This window comes from Staurois parvus, unplaced genomic scaffold (genome assembly GCF_062004578.1).
Source record: "Staurois parvus isolate SC_StPar_1 unplaced genomic scaffold, SC_StPar_1.0 ptg000276l, whole genome shotgun sequence".
Classification (NCBI taxonomy): Eukaryota; Metazoa; Chordata; class Amphibia; order Anura; family Ranidae; genus Staurois; species Staurois parvus.
In genome coordinates this window covers 623,481-650,706 of record NW_028318072.1, presented here as the reverse complement: position 1 = coordinate 650,706, position 27,226 = coordinate 623,481, and the positions used below count along the sequence as shown (strand labels likewise).

Sequence of the window (27,226 nt, the reverse complement as noted above, 5' to 3'; positions counted from 1 at the left end):
CCTAGGACAGGAAGTGTTTTACTGGCCCGATCATGAGATGAAAATGAAAGAATATACAGCCTGAAAAAAGAAAACTAATGCAGGTACATCATAGGACTGGTAGGCTGCAATGTATTACATTTTTGTTTTTGGTTTTAGATACGCTTTAAGTTTCTGCAGAAAATGATGATACAGTTGGAGTGATTGTAACCAGGCAGTATTTTATTGAAGTAAAACAGGAAAGTGTAAGGCTCATATTCACAAAGTGCTTTGTAAGGTGCTCTGAAGAAAGCAGGTCCCTTGTGGTCCTTTAGTGCCACACGTTGGCCAGGCAGTGTCTGATGGCCTGGAAAAGAGAATATCTTGTAAATATTCATTTCATTTACACAATCTATTTTGATTCCACTTTCTTAGTAAGGTATACTACTTCCATCTAGTTTGCTTAGCCCATTTTAAAGAAAAACTGCACTAGGGGAGGGTCACCATTTCTATTCTCATGGATATGTATTGGCTGACTGACTCTGGCTTTGGTAGTTCCAGTTACTGCCCTTCAACAAACATGTAGATAAGAAAGTAAGTGTGAAGGCAGAACTCCTAATCTGCATATCTGTTTCAGATCACTTTTGAAGCCATTCAATTAGCATAACAGCCAGGTAACTAGCACCTTCAGAAGAAGTCTCAGTCTCCAAATTGTTAGTACAGGTTTTTTTTTTAATTACTCACATTGCACTCTCTTGCATTGTCCAGGTTTTGACACCAATAAGATGGCCCAGCTGCACACCCAGAATCCTCTCTGATGGCTGTAGAAGCTGCAGGACAGGCCCCAAGTGCCTGCAAGAAGAAAGCAAGGTTCCTCTAAAGTTTTTCACTACACACACACACACACACGTCCATATATACTTGGACACAGGCACAATTTTCATACTTTTGGCTCTGTATGCCACCAGAATAAATTAAAATGAAACAATCCAAATGAATTTGAAGTGCAGACTTTCAACTTTAATTCAAGGGGTTGAACATAAATATCAAGTACAAATTTTTGGAACTGCAACCATTTTTATACACAGCCCCTCCATTTTCAGGGTCTCAAATGTAATTGGACAAATGAATATAATCAAATAAAATGTTAATTTTTAATATTTTGTTGCAAATACGTTACTGGCAATGACTGCCTGAAGTCTGTAACCCATGGACATTACCAAAGACTGGGTTTCCTCCTTTCTGATGCTTTGCCAGACTCTAACTGCAGCTGTCTTCAGTTGTTCTTTGTGGGTCTTTCTGCCTTTAGTTTTGCCTTCAGCATGTGAAATTGGGTTGAGATCAGGGGATTGACTCAGCCATTGGAGAATATTCCACTTCTTCTCCTTCAAAAGCTCCTGGGTTGCTCTTGCAGTGTGTTTTGGATTATTATCCATCTGTACGGTGAAGTGCCGTCTAATCAACTTTGCTGCACTTGGCTGAATCTGGGCTGACAGTATGTCTCTAAACACTGCAGAATTCATCTGGCTTCTTCTGTCACATCATCAATAAACACCAATGGCCCAGTACCACTGTAAGCCATGCATGCCCATGCCAGCACACTGCCTCCACCATGTTTTATAAATGACGTTGTGTGCTTTGGATCATGAGCTGTTCCAAGCATTCTCCACACTTTTTTCTTCCCATCATTCTGGTACAGATTAATCTTAGTTTCATCCGTCCAAAGAATGCTTTCCAGAACTGGTCTGGCTTTTTCAGATGTTTTTTGGTAAAGTCTAATCTGGCTTTTCTATTCTTCAGGCTTATGAATGGTTTGCACCTTGTGGTGAACCCTCTGTATTTGCTCTCATGAAGTCTTCTCTTAATTGTAGACTGACAGTGATACGCCCACCTCCTGGAGAGTGTCCTTCACTTGTCTGTATGTTGTCAATGGGTTTTTCTTTACCTTAGAGAGGATCCTGCGATCATCCACCACTGTTGCCTTCTGTGGACGTCCATGCCTTTTCATGTTGCTGAGCTCACCAGTGCGTTCTTTATTCCTCAGAATGTACCAAGCTGTTGATTTGATCACTCCTAATGTTGCTATTTCTCTGATGGATTTGTTTAGTTTTTGAAGCCTTACAATGGTCTGTTTCACTTGCATGCAGCTCCTTTGAATGCATGATGTAGGTTCACAGCAATAGATTCCAAATGCAAATACCACACTTAGAATCAATTCCAGACCTTTTACCAGCTTAATTGATGAAGAAATAACGAAGGAGTAGCCCACACCTGGTCATGAAACAGCTTTTGATTCAATTGTCCAATTACTTTTAGTTCCTTGAAAAAGGGGGGAGATGGCTACTCTTAAGAGCTGTAATCAGGCCCGGACTGGAACAAAAATAGGCCCGGGCATTTTGGACTGAGCAGCCCAAAGCCTGGGGACCCTTTCCTCGGAGCCTGGTGGCGGAACACTTGGGTCTAGTTCCGTCACTAGTGTCAGTACGTTTTTGTTTTTATTTAATTTTTTACAATTTTATATTTTATTATTTTTTACATTTTTTTTGTAGGAAGGAAAGGGAGAAAGGAAGGAAGGAGGGAAAGGGAGAAAGGAAGGAAGGAGGGAAAGGGAGAAAGAAAGGAAGGAGGGAAAGGGAGAAAGAAAGGAAGCAGGGAAAGGGAGAAAGAAAGGAGGAAAAGAAAGAAAGGAAGCAGGGAAAGAAAAAGAAGGAGGGAAAGAAAGGAAAGAGCGAAAGAAAGGAAAGAGGGAAGGGAAGGGAAAGGAAAGGAAGAAGGAAGGGAAACAAGAGAAAGAGAGAGAGAAAAAGAAAGAGAGCCGTATAGAAGGAGGGAAAAAAAGAATGCAGGGAAAGACGGAAGGAGGGAAACAGGAGACAGAGAGAGAAGGAAGGAGGGAAAGAAAGTAAGGAGTTAAAGGAAGGAAAGAAGAGAAGAAGGAAAGAAAGAGGGAGATGGAGAGAGAGTAAGAAAAAGAAAAGTATAAAAGGAGGGATAGAAAGAAAGAAGCATAAAAACAAAAGAAAAATAGAAAAAAGAAAGAGAGGAAAAAAGGAAGGAGAAAACAGGAGGTAGAGGGAGAGAGGAAGAAAGGAGAGAGAGAAAGAAAGAAAGAGAGAAGCATAAAAACAACAGAAAAATAGAAAAAAAGAAAGAAAGAAAAAAAATGAGAGAAACAGTAGACAGAGAGAGAAAGAAGGAAAGAGAAATGAGAGAAAGAAAAAAAAAGAATGAAAGAGAAACAGGAGACAGAGAGAGAAATAAAAAAAGAAGTAAAGAAAGAAAGGAAGGAGAAAGAAAGGGGGAGAGAAGACACAAGGCTGGCTGGGAGTGTGGGTGGGGCAGACACAGGAGGAGAGGGTGGGAGGAGGAGGGGCAGATTTCTCCTCTCCCTGTCTGTGGTGGGCGAGGAACTGTCAGCACTGGGGACTGCATATGCTGTCAGATTCCCCCCACAGTGCTCTGGGGGAAGAGTGGGGCCTTCTGCAGGGAGGCATACAGGAGCCCAGGGCATGCAGCCTGCAGGAGGTGGATAGGAGAGGCGTCTGGGCAGAACATAGAGCAACAGGGGTGGACTGACCATTTGGAAACTCGAGCACTGCCCGAGGGCCCGGGGTCAGTAGGGGGCCCCATGAGATGCCCCTGGTACCTTTTTCATTGGCTTTTTTGAGTTTGGGCAAGGACACAGGGGCCCCATGATCCCCTATTGCCCGGGGGCCCCATGAGTTGTCAGTCCGCCCCTGTAGAGGAACTGAGAAAAGCATGGTCCTCTATGTGCCGCCGGCCGCTTCTCCTATCCAGGCAGCCCTGGCCCACTGGGCAAATGCCCGGTGTGCCCTATGTTCAGTCCGGGCCTGGCTGTAACTCCTAAACCCTTCCTCCAATTTGGATGTACATGCCTTCATACTAAACATGAGAGTGTGCACTCCTGCATGGAGTTTGCATGTTCTCCCTGTGCTTGTGTGGGTTTCCACCCACAATCTAAAGACATGCTGGTAGGTTAGTTGGCTTCTGTCTAAATTGTCCTAGTTTCATCCCTGGCCACGCGGGATCTCTTGCATGGTAGGGGTTGGGGAAAGACTTGGCAACCTACCCTGTAAAATAATTGCTAAGAGAATTCATGGAAAAAGTCGCTTACAAGTGACGGTCCATGCAATCGCCAAGAGTCAGATATGACTGAATGGATAGATATATATATACACACACACTGTATATGTATATACTTTTATTTATTTATTTTTTAAGCTTTGGATTGAGTGGGTTCTTGTGAGTCCCCACAAGTGGCAAATTTTCCCTCATTTCTTATTCTAGTGACATCTTTAAAATTTTAACTTTGTGTCGTTGTGGCAATGACAAATAGTAGGGACTCATCTTTACGACTTGGCTGACATCAATAAAAGTCTTTGTGACCCTTTCCCCACTCAATCCAGAACTAGAATAATACAAAGGACAGCCTGTTAGAAACATGGAGCAGATGATACTGCGAAATGGGCTAATTACCCCAGAAGCTAAACCTAGATAGCCCTTTGTTGTTGCCTCTTTATATACCTGACAGGTTGTCTTGTGGTCCCAGGGTTTGAGGAGAAGCTGTGACAGTTCCTTCTGGTGCTCTTGCAGGAATACATGACACTGAGGAAAGATGTAAACATTTCTGTACATTACAAGGAACATTTCAAGTTAGTTTTGTAATGTACTCTTCATGTATTGTAGACATTATCTCCTAACAAGCTATGCTTTTTCTTTAGAATGTCAGTTTTTACAGCTGAATAATTGCACTGACTATAACCTTTGCATATGTAGTTTTTCTTTATATACTCGGTTTGAATGGATATGTTTACTTTAAAGGACATGTGATAGGAGATACATGCATAGGCCGCTATTGATGACTGCTTGTTTTAAAAATTCTAGTTGACAGGATGGCAGGCTGAGCCTATGGCTTCAGTTCTTGGAGTCGCTGGCCTGGTTTGAAATTTGCTCATCTTAGATCCGTGACTCCTGAAGTACTAATACACTAGCAGAGTTTATGGTTGAACTAGATGGACTTTTGTCTTTTTTCAACCAGACTAACTATGTATGATAAACACCAGCAAAGTCAGTCTATATTTGTTTCAAGACAGGTGCACTTTAATTCTCTTAGTTGATGTTTGTGGTGGCTTTTTGTACCAAAGTCATGGAATCTAATGATTCCCAGAAATAAGTGTTCATCCTACTTTGCTCTTTAAACAGGAGAAACACACATAAGCATAAAGCATACTGTAGTATCTATTTTACTCCAAATCAGCTGTGGCCCATCATATGGCAATTCATTGCTTGGTGTCACTGACAGAAACAGAAAAGGGGGACAAGTACAGTGAACATACTGTAAACCTTTATTCTATAGGAACAAGTTGTCGGTTTTCACCCACCTCCTTCCAACCAAGTTGTTCGGGACACACCCTGGATAGTGACTTGGTGATCTGCTCCTGGGTCACATTTTCCTTAGCCATTGGCTTCACAAGGGAGGTGACAGCCAGGCAGGTTTCACAGTTGATGTCATATTGTAGATCTAGAAATGCAAAAGAAAGGCAAACATATTTCTGATTTTACCTACACAGCCATTTAAAGTCAGCCTCAGTACAAAATATGTGAGAAGTGACTGCTGCATATGGCGACCAGGCAGGAGTAGGCAGAACAAACTGCATGGCTCAAAAAAATCCACAGATTGCTGTGAATTGTTAAGTGCATTGAGTCACCTTTGGAAGTCCATCCACTCAAGACTAACCACTTGCCCTTCAGAGGATTTAACCCCCTTCCTGACCAGGCCATTTTTTGCGATACGGCACTGCGTTACTTTAACAATTGCACAGTCATGCAACACTGTACATAAATGAAATGTATGTCCTTTCAGTGGTATTTGATCACCTCTGCGGTTTTTATTTTTTGCGCTATAAAAAAGACTGACAATTTTGAAAAAAAAAATAATGTTTTTGACTTTTTGCTATAAAACATATCCAATAAAAAAAATGAAAAAAAAAATACATTTTGTCATAAATTTAGGCCAAAATGTATTCTGCTTCATGTCTTGGCTAAAAAAAACCTCTAATACATGTAATTTAATTGGTTTACGTGAAAGTTATACCGTCTACAAATGGTGGTATATATACTGGAATTTTTATTTACATTTTTATTTTTTTTCATACTAGTAATGGCAGCAATCAGTGACTTATAGCGGGACTGCGGTGGGCATTCTGACACTGGGGGGGAACTGACTAACTGCCACTGACATCCAAGCGACACTTATACAGTGATCAGTGCTAATAAAAAGCACTGACACTGTACTAATGACACTGGGCAGGCAGGGGTTAACATCTGGGGCAATCAAAGGGTTAACTGTGTGCTGTGAGTGTTTCACATTATGTGCGGTTTTACAACGGAGACATGCTGCTTTGTGCAGAGAAATACTAAGCAGCATGTCCTTGCTGACAGGAGAAAGACCTGTATTGGCATAACAGTTTATATTCTCCATTGGAAATCTGTATGACAGCATGACCAGGGCCGGTGCTACCACTAGGTGAACTAGGCAGCCACATCTGCTGATTTGCCTACTCTCTGCCATGGCCAGATCTAGGGATTGCTAGGGTGGACAAACTCCTCCCCCAGATTTCAGTTGTTCCCCCCCCCAGGCCGGTCTTTTCATGGACGTTGTGCCTGGCCGCTGAGTCCCTTCCCCCATCCCCACACTCATAGTTGTGAAAAGGGAAGAACAGCCTTTTAGCAATGAAGCATGCAAATGAGAATTTACAAGAGAGAGCCGGGAGGTGCAGGTTGTGCTCTCCTCTCCTGTCAGTGGAGCGATCCTCCATAAAGCAGATGACACAGGATCACTCCGACATCGGCATGTTCTGATTCATTCCCCTGATTCCTGCTGCTGAGAGATGAGCGGATAATGGAGGAGATAGGGTGCAGAAGATTGGGGGGATTTGTGCTAGGAGGAGGGATTGGGGGGGATTTGTGACAGGAGGGGGATTTGGGGGGAATTTGTGCTAGGAGGGGGGATTGTGGGGATTTGTGCTAGGAGAGGGGATTTGGGGGGGGGGGAATTTGTGCTAGGAGAGGGTATTGTGGGGATTTGTGCTAGGACGGGAATTTGGGGGGGGGGATTTGTAATAGGAGGGGGAATTTGGGTGGGGAGGAAGGATTTGTGCTGGGAATGGTAATTTGGAGGGGACTGTGCTAGGAGGAGGGCTTTAGGGGGATTTGTAATAGGACGTGGAATTGGAGGGATTTATGCTAGGAGGTGGGGATTTGGAGAGGATTTGTGCTAGGGTGGAAATTTTTTAGGGGAAAGAGGATGTGTGTTAGGAGGGGTGAAGTAGAACTACAGATGAAGTTTCTTTTTTTTTGGGGGGGGGTGGGGTGCAAGAAGCTGGTTGTGCCTAGGGTGCAGAATTGTCTATCACCAGCCCTGAGGGTAACAATTCAGGTGCACAATAGGAGACAGGGCAGTGCGTTGTCACCCTATAACAAATATTGTTTTGATGATTTAAGAATATTGAAAGTTACTTTTGAAATTACATTAACATTTTAAATCTCCAGCCTATCCCCTCATCTGCTTTGCTGAAAAAAAGAGAAAAAAAAAACTTCCCAATGTCACTGTTAAAGGCAAAGGGTTTTGAAAATCTCAAGGGCTCACTCACACCATGTTCATTGAGCTATGTTGATCTACATAAATCAGCTCAAGGGCATACGTGTTTTATAGGTGCCCTGTTCACACCATACATTTGTGGTGGTGTGCTCTGCAACATGTATACATTTTTACACTTTACAATGTACAGTGTTGCAATGTCCTGTGGTGCATAAAGTACAAATGTTATTTATAGCTTTTAAGGACTCTGTGAAATTGTTTTAAACATATTCATATATGGTGAAGATAATATATTGCTTTGTACAATAAGTACTGCTTACAATTTATACATGGCCTGTGTTCACCATCTGGAATAAATGAAAGACCAATAAAACAAATTAAATGTTATTTTGTGACACTTCAATAAATCTAAATCGAAAAGAAAGGTAAAGCGTGCGATGCATAGTAACAACAGATGCCAAGGTCCACTGTCCACTAACGCTGGGCATTTTTTCTTCCCACTCATCAGTATTGTAAGAGATACTGGAGGAGGCTTACTAAAACTGCAGCACTCAGAATCTTGTGAAGCTGTGTGGTAGCCAATCGGCTTCTAAACTCAGCTTGTTCAGTTAAGCTTTGACAATAAAACCTGGAAGCTGATTGGTTTCTGTGAAGAGCCACACCAGATTTTGCACTCTCTATTTTTAGTAAATGTCCCCCATTTTTACATACTCCTGGCCATTGCACTCTCTTGACCCATTAACTGTGCATGCTGACCTGTGTGCTGTACACTGAAAGCTTGTCAAACTGCATATTTGACATAGGCTGCACATTATAAGAAAGGAAAAAGTGTGTTTTAAAAAGATGATGGAGCGGATTATGATGGTACCAATAAATATACATGCTTGAGGAATTAAAAAGCTCTCATTAAAAATGTTATATGATGACGTTATACTTGCTTTGTGTATATTTTCTTATCGTAACTCCCTTCGTAATATGTCATGATGAACGTCTATGGCTTTTGCATCACTTTTAAGATGTTACATATTTGCACCCTTTGCTTCAGACAAGGTTCTATAAAACCTCCTTGTCATAACAGTCATAAGACTGACTGTATGTTGCCATACAAACACCCACCTGCCTCACAATTCTCTTCAGTAGCACACATGAGTAGTAGTCCACACACCAATTTTGGACCCAGTTTTCCCAGTATGGTATCCAGTATAATCACTGTGTACTTCTCAATCAAACACTGGCACACTCCAGCAATCTTTCCTGGAAGGGCTAGGCACAGAGCTGATGCACTCTTTGCAATGGCACTCTGTAAGCAAAAGGAACACTTATTATGCACTTAGTAATTCAAGAGAACTTGTCACTAATACACTTGTAAACTATTACCAGACATTTAAAGCAGGCACATCTAAAAGGTGCTTGCACAAAACTTGGTTTCCATTGAGAATGCCCCTGACCCCTGGCACACAAATTGAAAATATCACATTTCCAGCTATTAAAAAAAATCTGATTTCAACCCACCTTCATGTAGCACCTACCTTTTCTGTTTAGAAACACCCATTCACACTTATGTGTTCTACAAAGTGCATTAAACCTCCTGCCCACATTTGGAGATAGTATCGTTCACATTCTCAGTAGTGGAATACTCAGCGCTGTGCTTACAAACCCCTTTCATGCTGGAGTTTGTTTGCTCCCAGGGTGCTGCTATAGGTGTTGTCCTAGGATGCTTTATTACAGCACTGAAGCTGCACTAAGTACCAAGCCTTTCTGACAATAGCCCCAACATGTCCTCAGAGTATACAGCATGGAGGGTTCCACATTGTGAGAACCTTGTAAATAGTTCTAATGCCACTGTCTCAAGAGATGAAAACAACACTAAAAAAATGTATGCAAAAGAAAAAAAAAGAAGGCGCAACGGCCTAGTGCATTATCGTAAAAAATATTTAATGAAAGGATGAAAAATAGGTATCATACTCACAATGGACATATAAAACACAGGCACATTACAATAAACAGCGGTGTTCAAACCATATAGCACCTGAGTCCACAACAATGGAACCTTGGATAACCAACTTGCCAACGCGTTTCGAGGACTCAGCCTCTTCCTCAGAGCCAGGGTTCCATTGTTGTGGACTGAACACCGCTGATTATTGTGATGTGCCTGTGGTTTATATGTCCATTGTGAGTACGATACCTACTTTTAATCCTTTCATTAAATATTTTTTACGATAATGCACTAGGCCGGAGCGCCCTCTTTTTGTTTTCTTTTGCATTCAGTGACTTTGGACTACCCCGGTCCGTTGAGGGCAGCAAGGAGTGCATATTCCAGGATATTTATATTGTCACCCTTACCTCTGCTGAGTCCATCCTGAGTGCAGGAGTACAGAATTTGCTGTGTTTGACTAAAAAAATGTAACCGTACCAAAACCCACAGTACTTAGAGCTTGGCAAATCAGTACAGATGGCTATGAAGTCTCAACTACATGACATTTGGGTCCCGAGCCTCCTCTTCTCTTTTGTTTACATCCAGCAGATCCTTCTTCCCAATGTGCACATCATTGCTATGTGGACACTTCCTTTTGGTGGAGGCGCAAGTTCCAGCATGGGGAGGGGACGAAGAAGGTCCCATCCAGAGGCTTCAGAGGCAGCAGAACTACAAGGGGAAGTGAGGGGACCAGTCCCCAGAAAGATAACAAGCAGCCAAAACTATCTGATCTATATGGCAGGAAAAAAAGATTCCCAGAGCAATTGAGAGGTGAGCGTTGAAGACTCCATCTCATTATGTGTTCGTGGAACCCACCCAGGAGAGGTAAATCATTTAGTCTATTGCCTCTCGGGGGATCAGGAAGGAATTTTTTTCCCCTGCAGGAGCAAATTGGATCATGCTTTGCTGGGTGTTTTTTGCCTTCCTCTGGATCAACTGTGGGAATAGGATTATTACTTTTTTTTTTTTAATGGTTGAACTGGATGGACTTTTGTCTTTTTGCAGCCAGACTAACTATGTAGTATATACTGTTAAAATTTTAATTTTGACCAGATTTGAGTTTTAAGCTCTTCGGAGTGAAACAATAAAGATGAAGTGCTCTAGGGGGCCAAGCAAGGACATGCAGTACAAGTATAGTTTGGATCTTGAAGTGTGCCTGTCATAATTTTCTTAAATGCCATGTAGATGAGTCTGGTACAAGCCAAGAAAAATTGCACCTTAGGTCGGGGAGGCAGCTTGCAGGTGTGCCTTGAGTAATAGACATTGCTATTTTTACTGTCATGAAGAGGTTTGCTCATAAGGTAATTAGAGCTTAAGATGGTCCCAATGAGCACATCTGTATAAGGTGATCCCTCATTAATGCCCATGAAGCAGTATAGTACATTTCTAGGCTCGGAAAAGATTTATTTCCACTGCTTAGGGTACAGCTCTGTATACTGGCTGCAACAATGATAAATACAGTGGTAACAGCAGTACCCACAGAGGTTTGTTTCTTTAGAACTGTAAAGGTCTAGCAGGGCATTGTTTGCTGTGGAATACGTACCACTGGGATTGCTGCCTCAAATTTACTGACAAATGATTTACACATCCAACACATTGGCTTTGGAATTGGCAAGTCTTCCTTCATATTCTGAAAAAGAATGAAAAATATTGAAATAGTCTGCTTGGGTAAACTAAAACATATGTACCTATATGATTATTGTTACACTCCCCCCCCCCTCCAGAAGGCCCTCATTGAGGCAGATTGAAACATTACTACAAACAAAATGGCAACCACTCCAATCTGTAATTGTCCTATGCAACAAGGAGCACATGAAGGGGCGACACATGTCAAACAATAACAAATAAAAATGCTCAGCTCACTTACCAGCTATCCTGCAACAAACCGAATTACAGTTCAGTTTGCGCTAAAACAAGGGGTTTAGTTTGCACACATTTGCAAATATATGTGTACGCTTCAGAGGCCACTTCATGGCAGCCCAGTTTATCTGCAGTCCTAAATCTATAAGTTTTGAAAGCCTCCAAAGTCGGAGCACAAACAGTATATAATAATGGACAGATTGAGAGCAGGTATGCCTGGAGGGAGCCCACCCCTCCTTAAAAGGTTAGGAGCACACTGAACACCCAGCAAGAGCACAGTGAATCCCCAAATCAATTACTGCTTACCTTCGCTGCCATTGTGCTCTTGCTGGGTGTTCAGTATATTCATATGGGCACATGGGCAGTACGGTGGCTAAATGGTTAGCATTTCCGCCTGGCAGTACTAGGGTCGTTGGTTCGAATCCTAGCCATGGTACCTTCTGCCTGGAGTTTGCTTGTTCTCCCTGTGCCTGCGTGGGTTTCCTCCCACACTCCAAAGACATGCTGGTAGGTTAATTGGATCCTGTTTAAAATGGCCCTTGTATATGAATGTAAGTTAGGGTCCTTAGATTGTACGCCCCTTGAGGGTTAGGGACTGACGTGAATATACAATATATATGTAAAAGCACTGTGTAAATTGATGGCTCTATATAAGTACTTGAAATAAATAAATATACCTTTAAGGAGTGGTGGTCTCTCTCATGCTCTCTGAATACAGTCTTTAAGCCGGTTTTCTATCCATTTAGAGACTACATTTTCTAACTCTATAGATCTTAAAGTGACACAAAATGATATCCCTATTCTCCAAACATCATCTACATCAATTGAAGGATGATTTAATCAATCATTAAATAATGGAAAGAGCATGGCACTGCTGTAAATCTATCAAGAACAGGTCCTCCACCTAAACTGAGCAACCATGCAAGCAGAGTACTAGTGAGAGGCCACCAAGAGACATATGACAGTTTGAAGTTACAACCCTCAGTGGGTAAGATTCATATGATATACGCATATGACAACCACCACCCATGTGCTTTACCAGTTGCAACAAAGAAGCCAATGCTAACTAAAAAACTTACATGACATCTAACCTACAGTTTTCCAGAAGGCACATGAGAGATTCTAAATGAATTGGGTATATGATCGTAGATCATATTTGGTATAAACCCAACACTACACATTATGATAAACACACCATCCCCACTGTGAAGCATAGTGGTGGGAACATCAGCCACTGGAAATGCTTCTCTGCGGAAGGCCACACAAGGATTGTAAGCTTTTTATATTAACTGCTTCCCCTCCGCCCTATAGCAGAAATACTGCTACAGGGCGGCATGGGTGCACAAAATGTATACGTGATTTTGCATTTCCAGGTAGGTGGTGTGCGCGTGCCACTATTCGCGACCTAGGCTGTCAATCACTGGGTCTCGGTCAGTGATTACTCACCGGCAACCGGTGATCGCTGAGTATCTCCAACGGGGGAGAGACCTGTGTATAAACAACACAGATCTCTCCCCTGTCAGCTCCTGCACACTGCTTTGTATGGCTCTGCATAGCAGAGCCATACAAAGCAATGTGCTTAGAGTGGACAGCACACAGACAGCATACTGTGAAACAGCACACAGTAAACCCTACATGTTAACCCCTTCCTTCCCAGTGTCATTAGTATAGTGTCAGTGCTTTTTATTAGCACTGATCACTGTGTTGGTGTCACTGGGGATGTCAGTAGCAGTTAGTCAGTTCCCTCCCCCAGTGTCAGAATGCCAGCCACAGTTGCTGGTCGCGGCCATTACTAGTAAAATAAAATTCCAGTATATATACAGCCATTTGTAAACACTATAACTTTCACATAAACCAACTAATTTACACGTATTGTAAATTTTTTTTTTAGCAAAGACCTGTAGCAGAATACATTTTGGCCTAAATTTATGACGAAATTAGATTTTTAAAATTTTATTATTGGACATGTTTAATAGCAAAAACTCAAAAATATTGCTTTTTTTCTCAAACATGTCGTCTTTTTTTTTTATAGCACAAAAAATTAAAAAACGCACTAAAAAAAAGCTCTATTTGAGGGAAAAAAGGATGTAAATGTCATTTGGGTGCAGTGTTACCTGACCGTGCAATTGTCAGTTAAAGTAACACAGCGTCGTAACGTAAAAAATGGCCTGGGCAGGAAGTGGGGGGGGGGGGGGGGGTAAATCCTTTGGAGGACAAGTGGTTAACTGTACATTAGCATATAAATAATAAAATCTTTTACCTCTGTGATTTTGTCATGAATACTCTGTACATTTTCATGGACAACAGACAAGATATTTTTCAGAAAGAAAGAGTCACTTAACAGCTCCAGTTTCAAGTTATCATACTGGTCGTGAGGACACAAGGAGAGTTTAGCGCAGACTGTAGCAGGATTCTGGAACAAAATGGATTTATAAATGTCTTAAATCAATTCACTGCTACACAAATTCATCAGAAGAGCTTGCAATCACTACAAGACATTACATTTGGAATATGATTGGTTCCTAGAGGCAACACACCCACTTAATATAAAGGATTAAAGAAAAAAAATGTGTTAGATTTCTCCATTCAACCCGTGTATGGCCAGCTAGCCTGCCATACTTTGTGTGCGGGAAAATTTCTGAAGCAGGGGCGGACTGACAACTCATGGGGCCCCCGGGCAATAGGGGATCATGGGGCCCCTGTGTCCTCGCCTAAACTCAAAAAAGCCTATGAAAAAGGTACCAGGGGCATCTCATGGGGCCCCCTACTGACCCCGGGCCCTCGGGCAGTGCCTGAGTTTCCAAATGGTCAGTCTGCCCCTGTTCTGAAGCCAGCTCCACATTCTGCTAGGTGACAAAGGTATAAACCGCTGGAATCACTACAACACAGGCCTTTAATAGACTCCAATAAAATTTTTCCAAGCAACAAAAACATCAAGAAGAGTTATGAAGACCACTGCCACAAAACCGATCATGGCCCTGATTTTTTTGTAGGATGGATACACTTGTTGATGGACAGAGTTTTTATCTTTTTAAGTTACTGCAGTTATAAGTCCTCATGCACACAGGATGTTTTTACAGCTGCCATTTTGGGCTTTTGACATTTTGTTCTATGCACACAGGCTGTAATCAACGTTTTTTGGCTGGAAAAAAACCCAGGACTAGTAGGTTTCTAGAGGAGTTTTTTAGCTGTATAAATGCTCTAACACTGAAAAACACGGCAAAACGCCACAGACTGGCATTTTTGGATGTTTTTTCTGACAAAAAAAAATTTTATGTTAAAAAAAGCAAACGCAGGAAAACACTGCTAAACATGGCAAAATGCTGCTAAACGCTAATGCAAAAACACTAAAAAGCTGAAAACGTGACTTTACACAGCTAACGTTACCAGCGTTATCAAAAATGGAAGCCAAAAGGTATCAATAAAATAACAAAAACAATGAATTATTGTTATCTGATCAATACATTACATGCCAAGTGTCACACTTCATTTTCCTCTTACAATAACAAAAAAGAAAGAAGCATACAGTAACTAATCTGGAAAAAGGATATCTTAGGTTAGAAAATCTTATTTATCAAGGGTCTTTTATCCTGTCATCATTTTGACAGCTGTCACAGTGAACACATGAACAGGAAGAGCTAGGCGTTGTCTGTCACAGTTAACTGGACTTGGTCTGTACTGCTGAAGATGTTTTGCTGTTTATCCAAGTAGTTTCCTCAGATTTAATGAGTGTTAGGGACATACCCCAACATACAGGTAACTCCAGGTAAGGCACACTAGCATTTTTTTTTGAGTTTAAGAAACACTGGATAAAAAACACTGGTAATAGCATTTTTTAGGAGCGTTCAGAAGTGTTTATGAGCATTAGCGTTTTTAAAGTACATGTAGAGAAAAAAAAAAGCTAGAAAAAAATTGTTAGGAGCGTTTTAGTAGCATTTAGCATTTATTTCTGCTGGAAAAACATTCCAAAAAACTCTACAAAAACAATTCTTTTTTCTGCTCCTAGATGCTGAAGCTCAAAAAATGATAATAGCCTAATGTAGTGTGCATGGAGTCTAAAGCAGATCTAAACCTTAAAGTATATGTAAACCCTTACCTTGTAAAACAACCCATTCAGTTTATAATAGAAATGAAAGGCAAAACATTTGATTATAGATATAAAAAAACATTCTAAATAAATTTTTTCCCTGTTTTATAAGTAATCACATACCCTATAAGCTTCTTAGGACTCTTTCACACAAACATTCCAATTGGGTCCGCCCTGTCCATTTTTCAGGCGGACTCGCCTCCATTCTCCTTTTTTAAAGGACATATGGCAGGACTGGGCAGCACCCGGAAGTGATGTGATTGGCGCCATTTTGTGGTCACACGGCGGTGGTGAGAGCACTGCAGGGGTTCACATGGTTCGGTTTCATTATCTGCAGCATTTGAGCTTGATATTCTTTTTATTCTTGTAAGTGGCTATCTATCTGGGCCAATAAAGAAGGCATTTTGTACTGCACCATTTAGGTTTCTCTTTTGTGGTTTTTTTTCCTTTACATGACCATTTGGGAGGTGATCATAGAGGAAGAAGAAGGGTGGCTGTGACCATTTTCAATGCCTTTATATCTATTACCAACCAATCCATGGAATGATACCTGTCCATCCTGAAGAGAGTGACATCTTGGTGTATGGGAGATGGTGATTCTTTTCTTTAAGCGATTTGGCCAACCATGAGAGTGGGGAGCATATTCATTTGGTGAGTGCACACCTAAAAGGGGGGACATTTCATTTTGTACACGTGGTGAACTTTCTGGGAGATATTGAAGATTTTTGTATGTTTATTAAGGACTTTATTTGGGACTTTTTCACATAAAAACTCATATTTTGATATTTAGTTTTATTGTTTTATTCACTCTATGGTATTTTGCACTACTGAACCACTTTAAGTTGTTCCTTTTTTGGACACATTGATTTATTAGAAGTGGCAGCAATGATTTGAGCACGAATTATATTTTTTGGTACGTTACTTTAAGTGCAGTTTTGTTTGTTTTTGTATGTCCATTTACAACTGCCTACATCCAATCCAATCCGCCAAAAACAGACGTATTGGGATTCGTTCCTCTACCATTCAGTGGACCAGATGGCAGTCGGGTGTAAACGAACTGGCAGTCCATTCACATCTGACTGCCCATAGAGGAAAGCTGGTTTAGGCAGAGTGGACACGGACCTGTCATCCACCTGCTCATCGGGGATCAGAAGGCAAATCCCCTGCGGAGACAGCGGATCACTGACGGACTCTGCCCTGCGTGAAAGGGGCCTCATGCAGCTGAGAACAGGGGGAGGAGAAACAGCATAACACTGATCTTGCCGTGAATGGCTGGGCAGGAAGAGGGGCATCAGAGCAGAAGACTGATCATTGGAGGAAGGCAGGCTAAGCTCTCAGTACAACCAGAAAACTCACCACGCTTTGCTCTAGTATAATGAGTTTTGAATAGGAAAGCAGAGGGACTGGCAGGAACACCAGGAATTTCACACAAAGGAAGCAATACAAAGTGAACAGGATACTTTTTCATAAAAGCACAAGGTACAGCAGTCACATATCAGGAATATGAATTGTTGGGTTTACATATTCTTTAACTTGATGACATTTGGTAAGCTAGATCAGCTTATGTGATAAGCAATGACCATTTTTTTAATAATAAAACACCGTCTTCATCTTTTTTTAATCCTTCTTGGCATCTCAGTTCTGTAATCTCACCCATCCTCTTTCAGCCACTGCATGTCTACATGCACTTGCTCCAGCATTGATGGCACATTATAGCTCTGGACCTGAAAGTAACAATGGTGGACCATGCCTGCTCAATGTGTGCTGGCAAGCATCCTCCAGAGCAGCACGTGACAGGGTGACAACTCAGGAACACAGCTGGGAAATAGTTGGTATCCTATAACCGGAAGTGCTTGAACGAGACTTGAAAGACTTTCTTGGCAGGTTCATTGAGCATTCTTTTTAATAAAAGATGTGTTTTAACAAAGATAGAAAACAACAGGATAAGGAGGTCTCAAGGTACTTTAGCCAGATTTTACAACTGTGAAGTCACTTATGAACACAAATGGTAAAAGCAACATAAGATCTTACCACCCATTTTTCCATGCTATCCATCAGGGCATTTTCATATTGATCCAACAGCTTTTTGCATTCATCCAAGAATATATCAAGAGGGTAATGATTGCACTGTTTGTGCAAGAATTCCTTGATAGAGCTCTGAAGTGGCAAGACACACAAAATGTCATCTGATCAGGTTGTCTGGCAATTAGTCTTGATTTATAATATTATATTACTGTGTCACAAAGATATAACTTAAAGCGCTATTGAACTTTATATTTAAATTGGTTAAATACATTCCAGATGCAGCAAAACAAAAAGTATTTAATGTCCTACAGTCTTTTTTTATTTCTAAAGCAGCCACAGCTTGGGTAGGAAAGCCTGTTCTCTGCCAGCATGCTGATGATAAGGTCCCTTGCTTTCTGTGTGGAAGTAATGGTCTTTCTGTAGAAGTCCGACATGCCCCCAGCTGAGTTAGACCTATAACTCTGCAACCGGCAAAGCTACTTCTCACTGAATGGAGCTCTCTGGCTGTCACACAGGGGAAATATCAGACCTCTGCAAAGGAGCACTGCTTCCCCACAGAGAGCAAGGGTCCCATTCTGCAACATGCTGGCATAACACAGGCTGTTATAGGCTACAAACTGAAAGGCTAAATTTAGATGGGTAACTGAACAAGGAATAAGAAATAAACAAGGAATCAGCGCATACAAATTCCCCGAATCCTAATGAGAGAGGGCACTTAACAACGTTCATAATAAGGTCCAATGACATATAAAATAAACACAAATGAGTCCATATAGCACTAGGGCAAGCTCTTGTAGCTCTAGCAGTCTCTGGGTAAAGATATAAAAAAGAGAAAAAAAATACTTCTAAGTGCAGTATGTAGAACATTTATTGAGGAACACAGTAAGAAACACTCACATGATGGAGGAGAGAAAGAAGGCTGGCATATGTTATAAAGATTGAGGACTTGACTGCGATGTGATAGCCGTAGTCAGCGCTGGGGGCGAGACTCTGGATGTTCACAAGGAACCGGCCGGCATGTGTGAGTATCGGAAGATGGCATCCGGAGTACACCCTGGAGCGCGACGTCGGCGTCAGCGTGATGACGTGGGGAAATCCAGCATGCAATGCGACACGTTTTGGAGTATGAGCGAGGCCGATGGAAGGCAGAAGCAAGCTTCCTTCTCAAGAATAAGTTGGCTTATGTCCAGGGTATACTCCGGACGCCATCTTCTGATACTCACACATGCCTGCCGGCTCCTTGTGAACATCCAGAGTCTCTCCCCCAGTGCTGACTACGGCTATCACCCAACACCCAACATCTACTCTTCGCTCCTCACAAGACCTCCTACTCTCTAGCTCCCTAGTCTCCTCCTCCCGTGCCCGACTCCAGGACTTCTCCAGGACTTCACCCATCCTCTGGAACTCACTACCCCAATCCATCAGACTTTCACCTACCCTCCTCACCTTTAGGCGCACCCTAAAAACCCATCTCTTCAGGGAAGCCTACCCTGCCCTCACCTAACAGCCGATCTCCCCCACTCCTCCTACCACTCCATCCCCCACAGCCACTTCCTCCTGTACCACTACTCCCTCCCTCCTAGATTGTAAGCTCTAAAGACCAGGGCCCTCGAACCCCTTGTGTATTGTATTGTCACTGTATTGTCTCATGTACTGTCCCCCACTATAATGTACAGTGCTGAGTAAACATTTTGGTGCTATATAAATACTGTATAATAATAATAATCACATCAAACATATATCGGAAGATGGCGTCCGGAGTACACCCTGGAGCACGACATAAGCCAGCTTATGCTTGAGAAGGGAGCGCGCTTCTGCCTTCTATCAGCCTTGCGCATGCTCTGAAACTCATCACATTGCATTGCATGCTGGACTTCCCCACGTCATCACGCTGACGCCGACCTCGTGCTCCAGGGTGTACTCCAGATGCCATCTTCTGATACTCACACATGCCTGCCAGCTCCTTGTGAACATCCAGAGTCTCTCCCCCAGAGTTGACTACGGCTATCACATCGAGGACGCAGTCATGTCCTCCATCTTTATAGCATATGCCAAAGCCTTCTTTCTCTCCTCCATCATGTGAGTGTTTCTTACTGTGTTGCTCTTTTTTTTATAAATTTAGATGTGTGGCTATTGTTGCTCACCTGAAAAGCCATCCATGGTGGATCACTATTCAGAAGCATCCGACAGGCATTGAGGAGGCAATATGCAGCCTCCTCACGGCATGTTTTAACCTTGTAAATGCCATACCATTGTACCACATCCACATGCATCACACATGGTTGCAGTACAGCCCCATTCACTGAAATTGAGTGCGTTCAGTGGCGGTAGTGCCTGCCAAAACCAACAGGAGGAATATTTGTTGCTGCACTTGTAAAACAAATCATTGAGGCAGTGGTGTGTGTACACCTCTATCCAGCTGCATTTACATCTTAAGGGGAGGCAGTTGGAGGGTAGTAAAAACGCAGGTCAGCTGTCTGTTTTTTACTGCACCTCCAATCATAAGTGTAAACAAGCCTTAAAGCCCAATTGCTAATATCCTGGAATTGGGCTTTAAGCCAGTCATACACACATAGAAATTTAACACATTCCTCATGGCACGCTAAATAGCGCAGATTGGAAACCAAATTGAACACATTCCTCATGGCACGCTATATAGTGCAGATTGGAACCCAAATTGAACACATTCCTCAAGGCACACTAAATAGTGCAGATTGGATACCAAACTGAACACATTCCTCATGGCATGCTAAATAGTGCAGATTGAAAACCTCCCACTGTGGCTATTCTATTCTGACAGCCGGCACCGCTGGCTGTCAAAATATCCAGACAGTGCCTGCATCAGATTGAATGCAGGCACTCTTTGGCCGACATTTTCTGCCCAGGTCCTTTGATTTTTAAAACAAATGATATCAGGCAGGAGTAAGCCAGCAAGGCTTCCCACCCACAGGCTTAATCAGAAACTAGACAAAGTTCACTCGGTGTATGGCCAGCTTTACTTTCTGTCTTTAGGTGATGATCATACAGTATACATATTCATGATTATGTCTTGTGAGTGCACTACCTGGAGATGAGATGACTTCACCATGCTGATGAATAATGAGACCATCTGCTTACATTGGAGACATACTGGGTCCTGTTTATGGGGGAGAGAGACATTATTATAGTATTATTTCATTATTTAAATCCCATCACCCCTCATTCCATTTAGATCTAATTCTAAACAAAAACTATCAATCTGACTTAGGAAATACAGAAAAGGCATCTCACAACTAGTTTTCTGTTTCTGAACAATTAGTCCAGAAGCTATAATATCCTACCTGATATATCTAAAATAAAATAATTGCTTAGGCAGGCCTTTATACCAGTGTTTAGAATGCAGATTCCATAATTACAATGAAATATTGCCTATAGCAGCCAGAGTAATTCAAAATGTAATTTTTCATGTTAGGGAATTAAAGTAAGCGTCATGTTCTGGGCCACCATATTGCTTTAAGCGTACCACAAACCAGACCTCATTTTCTCTTCCGTTCTTACCAGTCCGTCCTTCCACACATTCTGCTTGCAGTGATCCACTGCTCCACACTGAAAGGCACTGGCCAAATCCTGACACCAGAACTCTGGACCCTGGACACATCCATCTTTCACCAGAACCTTTCCAGATACAGCTGCAGAATAAAAACACAATAGAATGCTTTAATTACAGTCCCAGAAGAGGCTGAGTTTATAGAGGTGCCTAGAAAGGATGATAGCCAATAGGATGCCATCATAATTTTTCAGAAATTGTATCTTCATAAGGTGGGTTAAAACTCTATTTTAAATGGTCATTTCATCTGTTATGTTCAAATGTAACTATTTTTTGGTTTGTTTTCCACTCAGCTGATTTGATGTAACTTTCAATATCTAAGAAAATGGGGGGCTCCAGGATAACCTCAACAACAGCAACATCCTGCACTTCAATTACCTTTCCATCAGTAGAAAAGAGCTTACTCGTGGTGTAAAGAACATTGGTGATGGCCAATCAGAAATGTATTTATTTCAGGTACTTATATAGTGCCATCAACTTACGCAGTGCTTTACATATATATATTTTTTTTATATTCACATCAGTCCCTAACCCTCAAGGTGTGTACAATCTAAGGTCCTTCACTTACATTCATACACATACTAGGGCCAATTTTGACAGGATCCAATTAACCTTCTAGCATGTCTTTGGAGTGTGGGAGGAAACCCACACAGGCACAGGGAGAACATACAAACTCCAGGCAGGTGGTGCCCTGGCTGGGATTCAAACCAACAACCCAAGTACTGCCAGGTGGAAGTGCTAGCCATTTAGCCACTGCGCTATGAACTTATTCGCCAAAACTGATATTGTCAATAGAGATGAGATCATATAATTTTTTTATACCTGGATATTCCAACAGTCAGCTCTCCCTGCCTTAGTTCTTGAATCTGTTCTTGACCACCTTGACCCCCTTTTGCATTCTCCATAGTACAAAATAGATTTAAAATCCAACAGAGATAGTGGGAATCCATCATATTGTTCACAGTAGGAACACAGGTGTACGATATCTCACCAACAGCAGCATTTATCAAAAACTAAAATATCTATTTCGGGTGGACTGACTGAAATCTTCCTCGCTATAGTTTGTATCAATTTGCCTATCATGTTTGCACTCTGCCCCGCTGTTCTCAATAAACGTTAAGAAACTGTAACTTCAGATTTTATATGGAGACCCACCAACAAGCTTCACTGGCATTGTCACTTAGCTTTTTAAGTCACAGCAACAGGGCGAGAAATGTTTATGGGAAAGGTGCCCTCTTCCTCACCATGCAGAATAGTAGTGGCCATGTTTATGTTTTCATTAGTCCTGTAAATCCCTGTGATTTTAAACATTGGGTACACAGGTTGATAGACTAGTATTTCCAACCATCTGATGGAGTGACCAGGAGAATCACAAAACACATTGAACTTAAGTGCACCTGTGCGTAGACATGGGTATTAAACCATATATACATTCTTAGCAAGCAGTAAAGAGCTTTAAAGCTTATGTTGAGATAAGAAAAATCCTACACCTTCATCCATTTCACTCACCTGTAATGAAATACAGAATGTCCCACACTGTGTAGGCAGTTGGAGAAATTGCCATTGCAGGGATGCCCGTCTTCTTCCTGTCTCTGCAGTGATTAACAGCTTCAGGTCTTCAGGCAGAACAGCAGTACAGATGGTCCCCTCCCCACCTATCCCCTTCTTCTTCCTCCTCCTCCATTGAGAAACGTTTTTCCACTGATTACAGGGTTTGTAACATGATTTGTGAATGATGAAGGGTCTAATAAGTCACAGGATTCTCTCCCCATTCACAGATCACATTACAAGTCTGCAATTAATGAAAACACCTTTCTCAGTGGAGAAGGGGAAAGAGGAGATGTGTCCCTGTCAGACCATCTGTACTGCTGTTCTACCTTAAGACCCAAAGCTGTTACCCATCGCAGCACTGGAAGTTCAGAGATAGGAAGAGGACAGTCATCCCAGAAGTAAAGATTTCTCTAGGATCCAACTGTCTACACAACGTGGAACATACATTACAGATAAATGATAAGACTAAAGATGTAGGGATTTTTATTTTTGGCTGCAGATGCTATATTTGTAATTTTTAAAAATCAATGAGTGGTGCCTCCACTGGCCTTAGCTTTGGTCACAAACCAGCTGGCTGCAGCTAATCATCAAGTTAGTATAGCTCCATAGCAAAGCGTTGACGTTTAGCCGCCCCTGAATGCAGCAAACTATCCATTGCTAAAGTGCCACGTGAAGGTTCCCCAAGGTCCATGAACACTTGGGGCAGAAAAAATGTTCACAGCGGCTGGTATTGTATAAGAGTTTATGGGCATTTGCTTTTATAAGCATTTTTTCCAAAACATTCCCCTCTGCTAAATTTTCAATGTACACTTGAAAACGTTGAACGATCTGAAAAGCCGCATTGTAAGTGCCTTTAGGCATGTTTATAATCGTTAATCATTTTTTCTGCCCGAAAGTTCTTCTCAAAAACGTGATTCTGAAGGGTTTTTTTTCTGCCTCCAAACGCTCCTCTGGAAATATGCCTGTAAACTCTCTATTGTGCATGGACACTTAGGCTAACAGAACTTCTTATACAGGCTGCATAAAAAAAAAAACACAGAATGCTTTTATTAAACAGCATTTTGTATGCCCAGTGTGTAGAAGGCCGTAAAGATAGCCTCTCACTGTTTAATACCTGTTGGATTTGCAGTGCAGGTAATGAAGGTAAAGCTCCCTAATGGGACACAGATGAAAAAAATAAAAAAACAACAAAGGCCTCAAAAATTGAAAACGAACAACAGGTTGCAAATGATAGCAAACCCCCAAACATTCTTCAGATATATTAATAGTGAAAAGGTCCGGACCGAGCATGTAGGCCCTTTACAAAATAATCTAGAGTGGGTGACTGGGGACAAAGAGAAGGCAAATTTATTAAATACCTTCTTCAGCTCTGTATACAAAGGAGTATGGGGGAGCTCTTGTCTATAATGGGCATGGTATTGACACAGCTCCAGATGATCCACATTGGCTCACAACTGATATGATCCAAAAATATGTAGACAGAATAAAAGGTGAATAAAGCACCTGTACCGGATGGTATACACCCACGGGTCCTTAAAGAATTGAGCTCTGTCATTTCAAAGCCATTGTTTCTATTTTTTAGGGACTCTTTAATGACTGGCAAAGTACCACTGGATTGGCGTAAGGCCAATGTGGTGCCAATATTTAAAAAGGGGACAAAATCTTTACCAAGTAATTATAGATTGGTTAGTTTAACTTCTATAGTTGGGAAGATACTGGAGAGTTTAATAAAAGACCACATAGATGAGTTCTTGCTGGAAAAAATATTTTAAGCAACAGACAGCATGGATTCATGAAAGACAGAAGTTGTCAAACAAATTTGATTTCTTTTTATGAGGAGGTAAGCAAAACCTTGGACAGAGGGGTGGGGGTGGACGTGGTATACTTGGATTTTGCAAAAGCGTTTGACACGATTCTCCACACACGGCTAATGTGTAAGGTTTGGAAAAATCCGTATGTAAATGGATAGAAAGCTGGCTAAACGATCGTATTCAGAGATAATGATTGATATTGTAATAATTCATACTCTGAATGGTCTAGGGTTGTCAGTGGTGTACTCTAAGGTTCAGTGTTGGGACCCTTACTTTTTAATATATTTATAAACAATATAGGGTCTGAGATTAAAAATCCCATTTCAGTCTTTGCAGATGACACCAAGCTGTGCAGTGGAATAACGTCCTTACAGGATGTCTCCAATTTACAGGCCGACCTCAATGCACTGTTTAATTGGGCAACTATGTGACAAATGAGGTTTAATGTTGATAAATGTAAGGTTATGCACTTGGGGGCTAAGAATATGCATGCATCATACATACTTTCAAACTTTCTGCCAATTATCTGATCCTTAGTATAGCGACATCTTATTCCGACTTTTCAGACTACAAAAATCGAGGGTGTAAGCTAGTACATTTTTATCGTACGTGAACACAACATACGATTATCCTTTAATGTGTACAGTAATCATAGGGAAAAAACTGAATAGAAAAAAATGCACATGATCAGAAGCAAAGAACGACCCTACACTTCCTATTCTAGTACGTAGCTATGTTTGCCTTTGTCGGACAAGAATTTTCTTACAAGCTAATGCCATCCCGACTACATAATGATGTGCACTTTCGTGGAAAAATCAAACGATCAGTCTTCCGATTTACTCATAGTGTGTACTAGGCTTTAATACTAGGAATCAATGAATGTACAACTAAAGCGGGTGATGATTAATGCTATGAAATATATTTGTACCTGTCACTAACAAAGAGCATTAATCCTGCACCACAAAAATACTTTGGCTCATGTTGTTTTCTTCCATATAAGTAATATTTTTTATTCTATCATCCAATCATATGCACACAAAGTGACTTTTTTTTATTCTATCATTCAATCATATGCACACGAAGTGACATTTTTTTATTCTATCATCCAATCATATGGACACAAAGTGAAATTTTTAAAAAATTCCCCTGCACACAATACAAAATGTAATGAATACAGGTTAATTTCAGTAAATAAGCCCATAGTTCTGTGGTTATCTAAATGGCTGTTTTATCCCTATTAATATTAGTATTTTAACTATGCTAAACCTAGAAGAATTTAAAGAAACACTAACCAATCTTTAAGTTTTTTTGGGATTGACTTAAACAGTCAAAATATCTCACAAATTGATAAAAAAAATCCATGCAGTAATGCTTTTAGTGAACGAAAAAATGCAATTTTTGGAGAAGAAAAATCATGAAGCTTATGATGATAAAAATTTTGCACACATTGCGCTCTTGAGAATACAGGCAGTAGTATCCTTCCTTATGAAAGTGCTTCTAAATCTCCATGATCAGGTAAGGACTATTTTTCTTTTATTAAAAAAGAAAAGGAACTGTTCTTTTTTTTTTTTTTTGCACATTTGGAAAAAATTGAAAAACAGCCATCAGGAGAAAAAAAGTTTTGCTGACTACTGCAGGGTAGTGAACAACTGAGGATGGACAGACTGTCCCCTTTTACTGAATTTAATGACAGATTAGTGAATGCCCAATCTATTCTCATGATATCCAGAATATTACAGTGCATAGGCAGTGGAAGTCACTCACCTGCAATGACAGTCAGGAGGCATAACAGGCTCACCGAAGTCCTTTCCATGGTGATGGTTGAATGGGCAGTGCCCTGTCATCAGTGGCCCTATATACCCAGACTGGAGGAGCCAGAGATGCAAATCATTCTCCAGAACACTGTGACACTCCCACTGCTCTTACAGTCCTGGAGTTACATGTCACCTACTTGTTGCTGTGTCAGTACAGATTGTGCATATTCTGTAGATCTCTTCTGCTTATAGAAAGGTATTAGTTTTTTATTGAGAGATGATTAAACGTATATTTAGGCTGGTTTTTAGTTCCTAATTTTAATTTTGATAAAAACTGTGATATTTATGATGGTAAAAATGAAATACTACTATTGCTCTCCTACTAAAAATTATAGTTGCCTGGCTGTGATGCGACTTTATTCATGTCACCCCTTCTATTACCTAATACAGTGAAGCCACGAACGAGGAAAGCAACCGCAACACCAGCTTTTGCCACAATAGAATTTTACTTAGATGTGGCAAATAAACACAACCACAAATGCTGGAAACATACAATAAATTTACAGACACCCAGCCCAAAGGCTGAGACCCTTGTGCTGCATAGCGCAGCACCTTCTGATGGATGAAGGTAGAAAGTGAAGTAACTTACCTACTGGCAGCCACAAATAAGATGCCACACCTTACCCGTTATTACCCTAAAAGAGCAGGAATCAGTGTATGGGTGTATGGTATGGGCTAGCCTGTGGTGCAGCGCAACAGCTTACAATCTTACACAAATTTACAGTATTCCCTCTCCCATAGCTGGTCCTGTAGCACGTGCCTGAGTATTCCTTCTGAGCAAAACGCCAGTCTGGCTTGAGTTTTTAGGATTTTATCAGCTCTCCAATGTGAAATGTCACTTTAAGTTGTGGAGTCCTTCCAATAATCAGTAACAACACTTGTGACCTGACACAAACAGAGACCCTAACTAACTAACTACAGGCCTGAACTCAGTCTCA

At 41.3% G+C, this 27,226-nt stretch overlaps 1 protein-coding gene across 1 annotated transcript; it reads right to left on the bottom strand.

Moving 5' to 3' along the window:
* Positions 1–180: 180 nt before the first annotated feature.
* On the bottom strand, positions 181–26,318 carry SFTPB (surfactant protein B). The gene is made up of 11 exons (XM_089681670.1): positions 26,239–26,318; positions 21,064–21,194; positions 20,591–20,662; positions 17,533–17,658; positions 13,675–13,827; positions 11,098–11,184; positions 8,696–8,879; positions 5,361–5,500; positions 4,504–4,584; positions 703–810; positions 181–325 (listed from the first exon to the last, which is right to left on the bottom strand). Exons 1-11 carry the CDS (start codon positions 26,285–26,287, stop codon positions 290–292), a joined length of 1,167 nt encoding a protein of 388 aa, XP_089537796.1. The 5' UTR covers positions 26,288–26,318; the 3' UTR covers positions 181–289.
* Positions 26,319–27,226: the final 908 nt, after the last annotated feature.